The sequence below is a fragment of the Doryrhamphus excisus genome, linkage group LG12 (assembly GCF_037039965.1).
Source record: "Doryrhamphus excisus strain RoL-2023G ecotype Guam linkage group LG12, RoL_Dexc_Guam_v1.1, whole genome shotgun sequence".
Taxonomy (NCBI): Eukaryota; Metazoa; Chordata; class Actinopteri; order Syngnathiformes; family Syngnathidae; genus Doryrhamphus; species Doryrhamphus excisus.
Window position 1 is genome coordinate 9,861,733 of NC_136368.1, and position 15,421 is coordinate 9,877,153.

Genomic DNA, 15,421 nt, shown 5'->3' on the forward strand with positions numbered 1-15,421 from the left:
TGCTTCTGCAGAAAACATCTACATTGTATGATTTATACCAACTTTTCTAAGCCATTGAATGTTGTCCTCTTTTTCTGTAGCACCTACAATACACTGAAGTTTTGTGTGGATCACTGGGCAAATACTTCTATGTGTCGGAGTCGGGGCTCGCTGGTGGATGACTTTTTCCAGGAGATCCATCAGAAGTACTTTGCATCCTGTGGACAGGTTCATGACCCTCCACTCACTACTCTGATCATGCTAATTGCACCAGGTGTCATTACCACTCTTTTCCTGCCCCTTCTGTGCATCAAACTCACCACACGGGAATAGAGATGTCTATTTCTGACAACTGCATAAAGGAGTATTGAGTCTTGAGTCAGAAGTTCAGTCATTATGAAGTGTAAATACAAAAGTAGTCGAACTGTATCCTGTATTCATGCCTGTTTGTTGTGAATCGTGTAAAATATTCTTCTATTAAATCTTGAGTGTAATGAGTCACAAAGTTGTACTTTTTTTTAGTTGCATTGCTCAATTATAATTTTTAGAATGTGCAATGGGCCATAAAAAAACAAACAAAAAAAAAACAGCCACAGGCCGCAAATGACTCCCAGGCCACACTTTGGACACCCCTGCTTCAAGTCCTGTAATATGAATCTCACCGTTATCAAACACATTTTATGTGTCAAATCTGATATGTATGCAATGCAACTGATAATAAATAATCTTCAATATAAGTTAAGTAACAAAATATGGTTTAATAAGGTTTTTTAAGTGTGCAGGAGTAAGGGGTACATGGTTTCAGGTCAAATGTCTAAGGGGTACGTGACTGTAACAAGATAACCACTGTAACCACTGATCTACAGTTTATAGCAGAGGAGAGAAATACACAAATATACATGGTCGTGAACTGAATACCAGGCATCTTTGTATTTGTTGTCAGTGTTAACAAAACCACAACCACAACAATTGTTGTTTTGGCTAAATGAATCAAATCAAAGCACTGAAACGCATGTTTTTGTATTATATATTCAGATTATCTGAAATATTTTGAGTTTACAATAGATATAAACTCTATGACCCGTAGCATTTCAGTATTCCACTGTGGGGTTTTTTGTGTCAATACCATATATCAAGAAGCCACACGTGACAGTTTGACGTTTGTTACAGAGCAACACGCAAGCTATTTATTCCTGGTTTAAACCAGGTTTTTATTTTTAAATCAATGTCAAATGTTGCCTCACTGCTGGGTGTGTCATTCTGTACATCGGCATAATAACCATGCTTTTAAATTTGGCTCAACTTTTTTTAGTCACTGTAATGAAAAACCTTACGTGATAAAATATGAGCAGTCTTGAGAGCATCCAGAATGTGCAGCTTCAAAATGTTTGCTTTACAGAAAACATTGGTTTGACGTTGCTGTTGAAGGTATAATAATAATAATACTGTACGTATGACGTATGACCTGACATCGAGAGTTGAATAAATATGTAAAATGATTAACCTTGCTCCATTGACTGATGTTTGTGTAACCTAACAGAGAAAATGACTCCATTTGTATTTTTAAAACACAAGTATTTATTTCTGACAAAATTATTTACATTTGATTGAAAACCAAATGCTAAATTACAGTGTTATCATTCCATATCGTTCCATGTAATGGGAATATAATGCCATCTTTCCCGGTGCACAAAAAATGTCTTAAAACCTCTTTTGCAGCGAATAAGAAGTTGGGGAAGGGAGTGGTCTGAATATTTTTACTACACCAAAGACAAACAGCACATCCAAACACAATGGAATACCCCCGTTGGTCTCTTGTTTTTGTTGTGTGACAACTGAACTTGCTGGAGAGAATAAACAATGAAATTACTAAAAGTAAACAATTAATTTACACAAATAAAGCCAAGTTGTATGAATAAATTCTTCCCATGATGATCAATTCAGTCACACCACTTAAAGCGGTTATGCGACTGATTAAATTGCATAAAACAAACTCTATAACCAAATAAATTATAGCATAATAGTTTACTGGGCCGTACAGTGATCGAGTGGTTAGCTAGGAGACGAGGGTTCGATTCCCGGCTCAGGCGGGGGAATGTTTGGAGTTTGCATGTTCTCCGGGTACTCCGGTTTCCTCCCACATTCCAAAAACATGTTAGGTTAATTGGCTACTCCAAATTGTCCATAGGTATGAATGTGAGTGTGAAAGGTTGTTTGTCTATACGTATGTGCGCTGTGTGAATAACACTATTCACACAAGAATAAAAAATATAGGTCAACTCTATATTGTCCTAACGTTACTATTATCCATTATTATCATGATTTGTAAGCACTACTGAGACAGTATACAGTATACATATGTCACAACTCAAATTAACCACACATTTACACTATTCAATACTTTTTAAATGAAATAGTAAAGTCTCAGATTTAGCTGGGTCATCTGCACGGAAGTAATGGAAGTGTATTGTGACAAACTGTGGTGATCAAAGACTTACACAGACATTGTTGAGGGAAAAAAGAAACTACAGTCAAACCTCGGTTTTGAAAAGCAGTCTCCGCATCATACCAAAATTTTGCCTCAGTTCTCGTACACTGTCTGGGTGATCATACGTTATTGCACGTAAAAAACTGTTAAATTTTACACTTTGGTATGTTTAATCTTGTGGACTTAACAATAATGAGGATGGACTACTCTCAGCATTACTTGTTTATTCAGCCATCTTGGATCACACCAACACCAAATCTTGCAATACTTAATTGACGCAATACTAGGGTATCCTATAAGGCACATTTATATCAAACTGAAATGAGAATATTTCAGAAACTAGTTGGTTTTCTGCATCAACCTGGCAAAGAAGAAAATCCATGAAGGTAATGTTGTGAAAGGGATGATTGTGTTAACAAAACAAAGGTCACAAGAGTCCTCAATAAAGGTAACGTTAATGGGACTGTATGAATTTGCTCCAAATTACACTTTTCGAAACCAAAGAAATATAAGAACACCACTACCGAATAGCATGTGTCATCAATAGGGACAGACTGTACAATTTTTTTCACAGTTTTGAACTACACCGCGCCAGCTGACACCCGCCAGGCATCCCCGAAAGTCTATGTAGGCATACTGATGCAAAATGGTCTGTGCGCCACATTAAATTAGTTATTTATGTAATTATTTTGGCATTGTTTTTGCATGTAAAACTATATATATTCTCTTTAAAATGTATTTCTGTAAATAGTTTGGGCGTCTAGAATGGATTAATTGGATTTACTTTTTTTCTATGGAAAAATTGCTTTGGTTTTCGTATTTTTCAGTCGAAAAATTCAAAACCGAGGCACCACTGCATTTCCTTTTGATCTTGTATGTCTAAACTTTTAAAACCAGACAGAACCGATCAGCTGCACCACACGTCTTAAATAATACCTACAATTTAGTGATGTTCCAAGTCTAAATCCGGGACAATTCTGGCTAGAGTCAAGTAGACACACCAGTTCTTGTAATCACAAGAGCATGTAGATGTATTGAACAGACTTGTTTTCTCAGACAACAAGAACCACAGACCCATGTGCCTCTTTTGCTGCTGCTGGTCAACTGGTAGAGAAAACAAAAGTTCCACTGGATACAGATGGCAGGCGCCTAGTGACAGCTAATTTATGATTTGTTTCCAAAAAAGAACACCTGTATACTCACTAATGTTAGGTGTCTTTTCCCCAACTTTATGTACCTCATTCCAGTCCAAATAGTTTAACCAGGTGAGCTTTTTTCAGTTGCTGGAATATAAACTTGACCACTCGCCACATTGCACTTCATGTTGCACATGGCTGCCTGTTAATGTCTACTCAAAGGGTGCGTCATTAGTAAAAAAAAAAAAACAACAACAAAAAAAAAAACACTACAGCCTGAAACTCTAATGCCTGGTTCCTTTTACTGTGCACAACCTATTCCAGTATAAATTGGCCAAGCAGCCACTGAACATGTCAAATATGAGAGTCATGTTGTTAATCTTTTTGAGGACTCCTTGCTCAAAGAAGATCAAATTAATGTTAAATGCAAAAAAATGGACTCGCAAGCCTTGAAATTTTTACACTCAATTACTGTTTTATGTACATAAAAGTCTTGACAAACTAAAGGCAGGGGAGCAATATTTACAGTTCAAAGGTCAGTTTACCCTGAGAGAGTTCTTGTATGGCTCATAATGTAGGGCATGGTGGTGTAAACGGCGATACTAATTCTTGTGGTGAGCAAACACTTGTGTATGCTGATAAAAATAAGTACCATGACTATTTACTATTCACCTTTAAGCACTTATTCAGTTGATTGTTTTTCTGCAGCTATAAAACTACCTGATTATCCCAAGAAAATAAGTCATTTTTTTATGACACATCTATGCACAGAAACATCTCCGGCCACTGAGCAAATCTTTCTGAGACAGTGGAACCTGCTTATGACGATAGCCCGCCCATGTCGACCAAGTCATCAAGCCTTGTTCTACCGTGTTCTTATTATTAAGTGCCCCCATTAGTCAGTGTCGATATACATGGTTGAACGCTAGTATAATATTTGAGACCTATTGGGCAATTTTTATGAAAAAAACACTCAATTTTGTGGACATCCATCCATTCGCAGTTGAGGCACAGGGTCAGCGGCCTAAGCAAAGACCCAGAATACCCTCTGCCCTGCTATTTCGTCCAGTTCCTCCAGAGGGATGCTGAAAGATTCCCAGGTCAGTCTCTCCAATGTGTTCTGGGTCTCTCAGAGGTACCCTAAATATCTACCCAGGGAGGCGCCTGGGAAGCACCCTGGCCAGATGCCTGAGCCATGTCATCTGGCTCCTCTCACTGTGCAGAGCTTCCTATCCTATTTCTAAGAAAGTGCCCAGTCACTTGGGTTTTGTCACTATCCAAAGCTGACTTGGTCCGCATGGCATTGGTCAGGCAGTCAAATACTTTCCAACACACAATCACTACACTAAGGAGGTCCATTAGTGACAGGATGATACAGTGTCTGAAGGAGAGGTTTTGCAGGTCTTTCTTCCTGCAGCTGTCCGACTCCATAACAAAAACTGCTCCAAAAATACTGTACAATAACCGCAATAACCCCCTGGCTGTACAGCTGTAAAATGTGTATGTAACTTCTAACTTCTAGATTTGAATTAACCTGATTTCGCAATTTCTCTGCTATTCTGTACTTTTGTACACTGCTCTGGTGTGCTCTTGTACTTTTGCTGCTGTAAACCTAGAATTTGCCCTTGTGGGACTAATAAAGGCTCTTATCTTTACACTCCCGGAGTACCCGCCACAGGATTCCTTAAGGATTCCATATGTATTATTAAAGGGGGCCTATTATGCTCATTTTCGACCTTTTGTATTGAGTTGTGGTCTCCTATAGAGCAGCTACACGCAATAACCTGCACAGAAATCCTTTTAGATTTTCCAGAATCTGCACCCATTATTCCACCCACGGCCCGCTCCCGGGCACGCCCTATCCGCTGTGATTGGTCAGATGCCCAAAGTGCGTCCTAACTATGAACCATATAAGGAAGTCTGCCCCGGTGTGACATCACAAAGGGGCAGTTTTACCACGATTTTTGAAACCGAGCGTTTTGAGCCTTCCCAAACTTATTTCATGGCTCACTTCCAAATGCGCAAACCTCATTATCGGAAACTTTGGCATCATTTAACATGGGAATACACCATTCTAACTACATTTATAGGTCAGAAAAGTGGAATAAGCATAATAGGTCCCCTTTAACTTCATCATTATCTTTATCACTTCATCATTGCCATTATCGCTAAGCAGAGGGAAACGATAACAGCGACTTAACTGGTCTAGTTATACTGAATTAAACCATATCCACAGTGGCTTCCTGTGCCGTGCAAAGTAAGCTTCAAAATAAAACACTAGCAGTATTAACCTGGATTCTGCCCGAGCAACTAACAAAATGCACTCATTTATAATTTTTTTTAGATAGTTAGCCACCAGACAAAATATTTACATATGTACGAAAGTTTTATCGTCAAGACTTACAACAAAATGACCAAAACAGCTGTGAGATAAGAGCATGAATTATCATAATAAAACAGAAGAATCCAAGTAAAAATATGCACAAAACTTCCTTTCTCCTAAAAGTGTACAAGGAAATGTGCAAGGCTTCGCTATTTTTGGTGATTTTCACATCCGCTTATAGTATGTCAATGTCAGCCAGTTGGAGGGACATCGACATGAACAGGTTCCACTGAATACATTTCTTCATCAAAGAACAGTGCATCACATCATGTGGCCAAGTTTAAGCACGACCACTATCTGATCTGTGCTTTCAAACAAGCAAAAAACAAAGTAGAAGAATGCTTGACTTTTTTCTGGTTGCAATACTTTGCTTGCTTTGGACACACAGACACAAGTATACACAAGTATAGCCATTGTTAAGAATGTCTGTTACAGTATAACGTTAAATTCATGCAAATAGTCTAAAGTCTATGTGTCAAAAGTTAGGTTCTTGAAAGTGGCATGGCTAAAGGTAATTAGAATTCTATAGCAGGCTTGCAGAACCAGGGGTAAAAGCAAATGACTGAACACAGATGCTACATTATAATTCAGTCATACTATACAATACATCATTCATGTATCCTGCCAGCACTGCTCCCCGGCGTGTTCAGTACACGTGTGTTTGCTTAGTTTCTCAACTCTTTCAGTTAAAGTGTTTAGTTATATTATTCATGACATATGTGATAAGTGTACTGGAAATCTTACTGAACAGATGAAAGAACGAATGTCAAGAGTGTTTTTTTTGGGGGGGGGGGGGGGTCACGTGCGTAAAACTACGCAATGTCATTTTATGTCTCAGCCAACACATTTTTAGCAGATAAAGTGTTTTAATATTTAAACATTACTAATCAGCACAAAATTTAAATGATAAACACTATATTGACAAAACAAGGTCAAAGTGGCTTATTTTGTTGTGTATTTACACTAAAGGAAAGCTGTGCTTCAGTGAGAGGTGACTTCTTTGCCAGGGAGCATTTGTTGGCAGAGACACACTGCAAGTCAAAGTGCTATAAGTCTGTACAAAGATGCTTAAGCTCTTGTTTGCACACAATTACAATCAAAAGGAAATTATGTAGACATAATTGGTCTGCTTTTCTGGACCATGTTTTTGTATTTAGGGACATTACCAATACCTGTTAATTGGGGTGAAGTGATTACAATTTTTTTCTTGACTTTCAGAAATTGATTTATCATAATTTTCCTCACATACACCAAAGTTCATAGTGTAGTCTCAGGATGTACTCAAAATAGGTCATTCAAACCATGTTTGGACACACCTAAAGTCCAGTACGTACGGCTAGTGAGTGTTAAGGTTCAGTACACTTCCCCTCCCCTATGCAGTCATAGAACAACTATAATGTGGTCACTACTGGCCACTCCCGAGTCATAGTCACTATAACCATGCTATATAACAGAACATGACAAATTTAGGTAAGCAGTTCAAAAGAGAAATGTCAAAGACAAGCAGAGCGAATGCCATTCATAAATCCATACATTTTTACAATTTCCATGACAAAATCAAAATAAGTCACAAAGTCAGGAATGTTGCAGTAACAGGAAATGATCAAATCAACAGATACTAGTCTGTGTGGCTGTGGAGAACCTCACTCCCGGACAACTTCAAAGTTGCACTGGACATTGAGTCGACAATCTAGGCATTTAACTCAATGGCTAGCACTTGTGACTTGAGGACCACATCAGTGGGGCACAGGGCAGTTGTGGTTCAAATAACCTAGTGTGAGTACGCTCAAAGAGATGATCATTACTTTTGCATGTATGCCCAAAGCCTGCGGTGTATTTAAAGGGGTAGACACATTAAGACATCTTTATATAAATTATACTAGGCTTGCATTGTTCTTTCATGTACTTCAGGTAACTATTTTTCTGACGTTTTGTTGATCATTATTCTTAATAGCAGAAATAAATAATATATTACTGATGTCATATAATATAAATAAATATACAGTAAATCTATTTTACAAACATTTTTGCTAAATATTTTTCCTTTTGATCCAGAGACTAAATGTCACCCCAAGTATTTAGACTCTTCTTCTCGTCTCACTGAATTTTATACAAGCATGTGAATCTCGTTGTACTCATCCTGTCCATCTTCATTGAAGTTGGGAGAATCTTCATCACAATCCAGCTGTGAAGAAAAACAGTCATCCAAGGTTTATATAGAGGTAGAAAATGACCCCATTGTGGGGTTTCACATGTACTCAAATGCGGATTGGGATAAGATTATTGATATCATGTGTGAGTTGTAGTTCCCGCAATGTGGGATTACAACCCACAGAACGCAGACCAAACTACTATCCTTGCTTTGACAATGCAATGGTATTCGAAAGCTTAAAAATCCATTATAAAATCTGTTATAAATGTGCCTGGCCAAGTGCCGACTGGTGCAACCTTTGACTTCAGCCACAAATATCTTCTACTGGATATGCTTTGAAATCGTGCTGTGAGATAAAACAAAAGATCTTTCCTGAAGAAAAAAAAAAGAAGATCGATTGTCTTGGCAGGTTGAGTGTTTAACCAAGAAAACATGTCACACCCATTAAGGGCTTCAAAAATGTTCCAGTAAAACATAAAAAATTGACATTTGAAAGAATTTCAAGCTCAATATTTGCATTTGTTTTTGAGATGTGAGTATTAAAGACAAATGTAAACAGGCTAGCATCCACCCAGTGTTAAAGCTGCATTCAAGTGGGGATCAGATGATTGTGGTGCTGGTTCCCACATTACTGGAAAGCCCCTGCCACTTGACTCAACCTACCGCCTGGAGCTCACGTTCCTCAAAAATTCTGGAGAGGATGACGCGCCGCAGTGGCACCGTCATGATGAGGACAAAGGGGAATGCCAGGGAGGCCGCAGTGGACTTGACTACCCAGAGTGCCACAATGCACGCCAGCTGTATGATCGTGAACATGTTCATACGCCATGTTTTCACCTACAAACACAAACACAGCATATGAATATGAATATGCATACATTAAACAGATGACCATTAATGTCAGGTTTATAAATTCATAGCAGTCTCTTTAGTTTCTGGCTCTATCTTGCGGACAAATCCTAAACAATACCCAACATGTTAGGGAAACTACTTTTTACTGACACCTTCATGAAATAAACAATTCCATCGGCCAGAAGTGGTTGGAGTTGCAGATTCCAGGTGAAGAAAAAAATATGGGACTGCTTTGTGAGCATGGGCAAAGCTATACGAAGCAACGATAAGATGCTGGACTATCTGCCAAACTGTTGCTGAAGTCCACTGCTTTTCCAATGTTACTTGGTCACATTGAAGAGTCAGAAACGCAAGCTGTAAGTAACAATTTATCAGTCCTAAGTGTATTTATTTTCAAGCAAGTAGTTATCTGTGTAGCATTATAAATTGTGGGAGCATCTTACCTGCAGTCATGCACATTACAAGCTCAGGGATGTCTGGAGTTGCTAATAGCTCTGTTCCACCAAAATTGGTGGATTTACCTGAGTAGGGGTCCAGCAAAAAACGTTTAATGACCAGATTTTTTCTATCAGTGTTGTGTCAAGATTGTCTGTGCAAAGTAAACGCAGACATCTGTTACCACTCTTTGATTTCATGCAAGGTAAGTCAGGGGTGTCCAACCAGTATCTCATGAGCTACCAAGAGCTTCTAGCCACTTTTCAAGTAGCTCTCCAAATGGTTTATTCATTATTATCAACTCCTATTCCGACAAAATCATAAAGTGAGATTCGGCAGTAGTCCGGAAGTCCTCGGAAGCACTTGGGGATGGTACCAATCACACAGAGTGGGTGGATACAGCCGGAATATGTGCAGATTCTGGAAAGCTTTCTGTGTGGGTTATTGTGTATAGTTGCTCTATAGGAGTCCACAACTCGATACAAAGGGCCCAAAATGAGCAATATAGGTGACCTATTTAAGATTGTCTTGTGTTAGTACACTGTTAGTTTGCACTGTGTCAAATTCAAATTGAACTGTCCATCCATCCATTTTCTATGTTGCTTGACCTCAGCCCCAGCTCCAGCATACACTATTGATTTTGGACAAGAGGTGGGGTACATCCTAGCTTGGTTACCAGCCAATAACTGGGCACATATAGACAAACAACCACTGACACTCACATTCATACCTATTGGCGATTTAGGGGAGGAAATCAGAGAAAACCCACGCATACACAAGGAAAACATGCAACCTCCACACAAAGATGCCAAAAATGGAATCTTTCTGAGATCTTTCTGACCTCCTGACTGTGTGGCAAACACAGTAACTGTCAAGCCTCAAATTGAACTGTCTTCAGTTGTCTTAAATTTGAATCGACAAATTTCCCAAAATTTGGATCGTCGCAGCAAAACCATTTGAGAATCACTAGTCAAAGGACCTTCAGCTTAAAAGCTTAAAATTTATTTGTATAACAAAAAAACAGCATTTACAATCTGTCACATTTTTCTGGTAGTTAACCTAAAACCTCACCTTTGCCAATTCCTGTTATTACATTGTAGCCTATAAACCTGACAGATAGGGTAGGACTATTCATACAACAAACTACTATGCTGACATGTAGTTCCTGTTGGGCCTGGTTTGGACCATAAATTTGTGTCAAACTGTGGCGAGGGAAAATTAAATTTAAATGTGTATAGTATCTTTATATATGATATGATATATGCTCTGTAAATTAATAAAGAGTCAATAAATGTTAGGCGCAAGATCATTTCTATCCCTTTTGTTTAGTGGGAAGCCCTGGCTTGTACATATGACTCTATCATTACTCAGGCTTCTGGGCATCTGCATCAGTGTTGGAATCCATATAACCATATAACAACATCCCAAACACTAAAGACTGTCATTTCTGCACCAAGTGAAGTAGCATGACCTCTAAGGTTGGACTTAGTTTGGCATTTGGATGCATTCATACACTTCTGCATTTTGTTTGTCCGCCCAGCCACTAATGACAGAGGACAAGCATGAGAACATATAGATATTCTTGCTGTTTTTGAGTCTATGCGGTTGAGTGTGTGTTACCTTGGTGACGTAAATATGGTCAGGGTGGTGCTTTGCTGGCGTGACCATTAATGTGATGCGTTCATATAACTGGATCCCTGTCAGAGACGTGACCCCCATGTATAGGAAGATGCCAAAGAGCACAGCCAACGGTATGAGGCGCAGCACATCTGTCATCACTATGGACATACCTGATTGACAGAGATCAAATTCAATTTGGTTTTATGTACATACAGTAAGTAGCCCCAGTTTACAAAAAAAAAACCTTCTCAATGCCCTCTGACTATGGAGATGGTGTTCATTTACGCTAGCTTAGCTTGCAATAGTGTTGTCATAGGCCATAAATACTAGAAGGGTAGAATCCTGTGATATGCTCAACTGAGGATCCAGATTTTTTCTATTAATGTCCCATGAATTAGGTTAACAAAATTTCCATTCAAATACAGTAATAACTAATGACTTGGTGTGTCCCAAGATCTTGTGTCATAAGATCATGCAAGATTAAAACGTGATTTGTCATTCAGATAAAAATGTCTCATCGGCTCTAGGCTTTGGGACATTCATTCATTCATTTTCTACCGCTTTTTCCTCACGAGGGTCGTGGGGGGTGCTAGAGCCTATCCCAGCTGTCTTCGGGCGAGAGGCGGGGTACACCCTGGACTGGTCGCCAGCCAATCACAGGGCACATATAGACAAACAACCATTCACACTCACATTCATACCGATGGACAATTTGGAGTCGCCAATTAACCTAGCATGTTTTTGGAATGTGGGAGGAAACCGGAGTACCCGGAGAAAACCCACGCGTGCACGGGGAGAACATGCAAACTCCACACAGAGATAACCGAGGGTGGAATTGAACCCTGATCTCCTAGCTGTGAGGTCTGCGCACTAACCACTAGACCGCCGTGCCGGGCTTTGGGACAATAATCCCATAATCCAATAATCAATCACACAATACGTGATACGAACCCAATAATGTTGCTGTCCTCAATATACATTGTTCCCTCGCTGCATCACTGTTCAAATTTAGCGAACTCACTGTTTCGCGGAATGTTTTTTTTTTTTTTGCAGTGTATGAATGTGTTTTGTGTTCCGTGTCCCGATTGGCTAATGGATGTTGTCAATCAGTCTCTTCCGTGCCTTACCAAATTCACATAAATGTTCAATCGCTAGCAGTGTGACCCTGAAATGACACATTTGGCACATGTGGCGTAGGTTCCATCCATCCATTTTAAACTGCTTATCCTCACTAGGATGCTGGAGCCTATCCCAGCTGTCTTTGGGTGAGAGGCGGGGTACACCCTGAACTGGTCGCTAGCCAATGACAGGGCACATATAGACAAACAACCATTCACATGTGGCATAGGTTAATCGTTAAAATTCAAACAAAGGTTTGAACTTTTTTGCGTGTTTAAAGCAAAGACAAATGTGAGATAATGTTAATGGAAGCGTATAATGTGTATGGTGAAGGGTTTTACAGGGGGGGGGTTTACAGCTGTAAAACATATATATAATATTTATATGTATTTCATATTGTTTTCTGCATGTAAAACTAGAATTGTCCTATAAGTGTTTTGTTCATACTTGGGTATCTTGCATGTGCCTTGTTTTCTTATACATGTCTGTTTGTAGTTACGTCAGATTTTTGCACAATATCTGCATATTACTATGAGTTTTCATATTTCACATAAATCATAATTACTTTCTAAATGGATCACAGCTTCTGGGATGTGAAAAGAGAATTCAATCAGCCAGTTCCACCCCCACACTGGCCAACAATAAGTCCCATCTTTCTTACCAACGAGCACAGCCACAAGAAGTCCTGTCAACCTCTGCTCTTTCACTTCCTGGATCATGGGCTTTTCTCCAGGTGCTGTAGCTTTGCTCATGACGGTAAGGGCGTTGACATGAGTGACAGAGCGCACAGTGGCCGCCGTGAGCCACGGAAGGCCGAAAAGTGGACAGAAAGCTCCAAGAATAACAATGAGCAGCAGATCAAGGTGAAAGCCTGAGCCTTTCATTAGGCGACGCTCCTTCTTGCTGACAATCAGCCTGAGACAGGAATGGAACAGGAGAAAATGAGAATATATATAAGAGTATATATAAATGCTATGTACTTACGAGGTGATCTGAGTTTCCATAAAAATGAGTATGAACACAAGAAGGGCAGGCACAACTGATGCTCCCATCATCCAGGTGGGAAAGGGCTGCTTGTCACCAAAGGGGCTGATGAACCAACCTCTCTTTTCCGGGGAGGTCACTGAAAATCCTGATGGCACATTGAGTTTCTAAAAGTAAACCAGCAGGACACAAGGGAGTAAGGAGCGACTCTGATGTATAATCAGCCAAAAGCTACTTAGAGATACATTCACCTGTGTGTAAGTGTCAGTGATGGTGTAATCTATCAACACAGAAACTAAAATGGAAATGGGAATACCAAAGTCCCCAATAATTCTTCTAGCCTGTGGTAAAAAAGGAAAAAAAAGTCATCATTCTGTCAGAGTCTGCAGAGACAGAGCAGGTTATGAACTTATACCATGTCACTGAACCAACCATCTTATAATTTAGTAGCCTGAACACAATGGATGTTTCGTAAATCAATCTCCCTCTTGTGGATGTAAATAAAAGTCTGTTCTAACAGAAAACATTTAAACGATTACCTTTCCACCTAAAAATCGACTGTTTCTGAATTTTCGAAGGAAAAAAGCCACAAAGAAGGTGCCCATCATAAGTACAAGAGACAGGAGGGCAGTGTTGGGTTGGTTTATGACTTCTTGAAGATCAGTTGGAGGGGTAGCATCACCAGGGTACCACGCCATCAATGGGTGCTCTTGAAAAACCTAAGAACATAAAGGTTACAAGGTCTACTATATTTTGTGGAAATCATTTATTAAAAAATTGGCCAATCAGGTATACCTTTAACATATAAGTAAGTAATAAATGGTCTTTGATATACACTGCCATTACTTTCAGTGAGCTCTAGAGCTAAAGCCCTTCTGGTAGTCAAGACTAAAACACCAGGGAGGCCATGCCTTTGCCGTGGTGGCGCTCAGAATGTGGAAGCAGCAAACCCACATTCGAGTTCCTCCTTGCCGGTTTTTAAATCCCATCATTTCTGTTGGTGTTTTCTCCAATCATACTTAATTTATGTTCTTGTTCGTAAGTGTCGAGTCTCCTCATTTACCTCTCCAGAACACAAGCTCGAGGTTGTCAGAACCCTCCAGGACAGAGCAAAGAAGATCCCTACCATCGAGAACAGAAGACAGATGGAACAGACACACATCAGGAAAGCTCCTTATAAATGTGGGTATCCTAGGCTTTTGTTTGTTAAGAAAAGCCACTGCATCCGAGCCTGAGGATAGAAACGGGAAGCGGGATGGGGTGGTCACGTACATGGCTTGTTTGCCAGAGAAATTCAGAAGGATGTTTCTCCAAACATAACATACTGACTTTCAAACCCACCAACACACTCAGACAAAAGCTGGTTCACTCAAAGGACAAAAGCCTTTGAAGCAAACTTAACAATGTTGTTTAAACAGTGCATATAGTCAAGAGTGCAATAGCATCTACATTGGAGAGACCAAGCAATCCTCATACAAACACATGGCACAACACAGGGGGGCAGTTTCTTTGGGCTCAGTCTGTTTATTTGCATCCCCAAAACAGGGGACATTCCTTTGAGGACAACGATTGCTGATTTGAAAGAGGTGTGAAAGAAACAAAATGGGCTCTCATTTTGAGGCGCAAGTTGGTGGAATGTGGTGCAGCCCATGCAGTGGTAATTTCATCCAGCGCACCACTGTGCACAGCCAATTTTGTAATTTGGTAGACTGGGCTGCGCCAAGATGGACGTGGTGGTGCACCAAGGGAAGTGTCCACATTTTCAGTTAGGTGCAGTGACAATTTTGTGACAAAGCAGTGTACCAAAGGTGCGCTGATAGCTCGCCAGACCTATCTGGTCTATTCTTGGCATAGGCAAAGCGCACCCTGCGCAGTGATTAATTGACTGACGGGTGCAGAGTGCGGGCACATTTCAGTGGAATGAACACAGTGATGATCACAACAACCACTATTTAATGTAAGTGTTTTAACCAGCATGTACATTTTTGTATTAATTGTCCCGTCACATCTGATGTCAGATCAATCACAATGAGCCAACATCCAGCACTAACTTTGCGGGATAGTGACCCATTAGACAACTAACAATTAACAACAACTAAAAACAACAATTAATATAAAGTTGGTTCTTAAAATCTGGCTAGGATATTTTTTTTTTCTCAAGGAGGATAAGGAGGAGATATCGCAAATATACCGTCAAAGCCTGATGCTGTGTTAAATGTAGCTGTCAAGAACAGATGACGTGTCCCACAAGGTCGCTCACGTGGTGCATGATG

General features: G+C 39.8%; 1 protein-coding gene across 5 annotated transcripts in view; it reads right to left on the reverse strand.

Moving 5' to 3' along the window:
* Nucleotides 1-3,241: 3,241 nt before the first annotated feature.
* slc4a3 (solute carrier family 4 member 3) overlaps nt 3,242-15,421 on the reverse strand; it is a 38,435-nt gene continuing 26,255 nt past the window's right edge. For 4 of the 5 annotated variants that reach the window (XM_058081182.2, XM_058081180.2, XM_058081184.2 and 1 more), the window contains 7 exons: nt 13,688-13,867; nt 13,400-13,489; nt 13,149-13,315; nt 12,826-13,079; nt 11,046-11,215; nt 8,802-8,975; nt 3,242-8,171 (listed from right to left, as the gene is read on the reverse strand). In XM_058081182.2, the coding sequence (XP_057937165.2) occupies nt 8,094-8,171; nt 8,802-8,975; nt 11,046-11,215; nt 12,826-13,079; nt 13,149-13,315; nt 13,400-13,489; nt 13,688-13,867 (1,113 nt within the window). In that variant the 3' untranslated portion in view covers nt 3,242-8,093. The remainder of the gene's footprint in view (nt 8,172-8,801; nt 8,976-11,045; nt 11,216-12,825; nt 13,080-13,148; nt 13,316-13,399; nt 13,490-13,687; nt 13,868-15,421) is intronic. The other variant, XM_058081181.2, reaches the window with a different exon arrangement.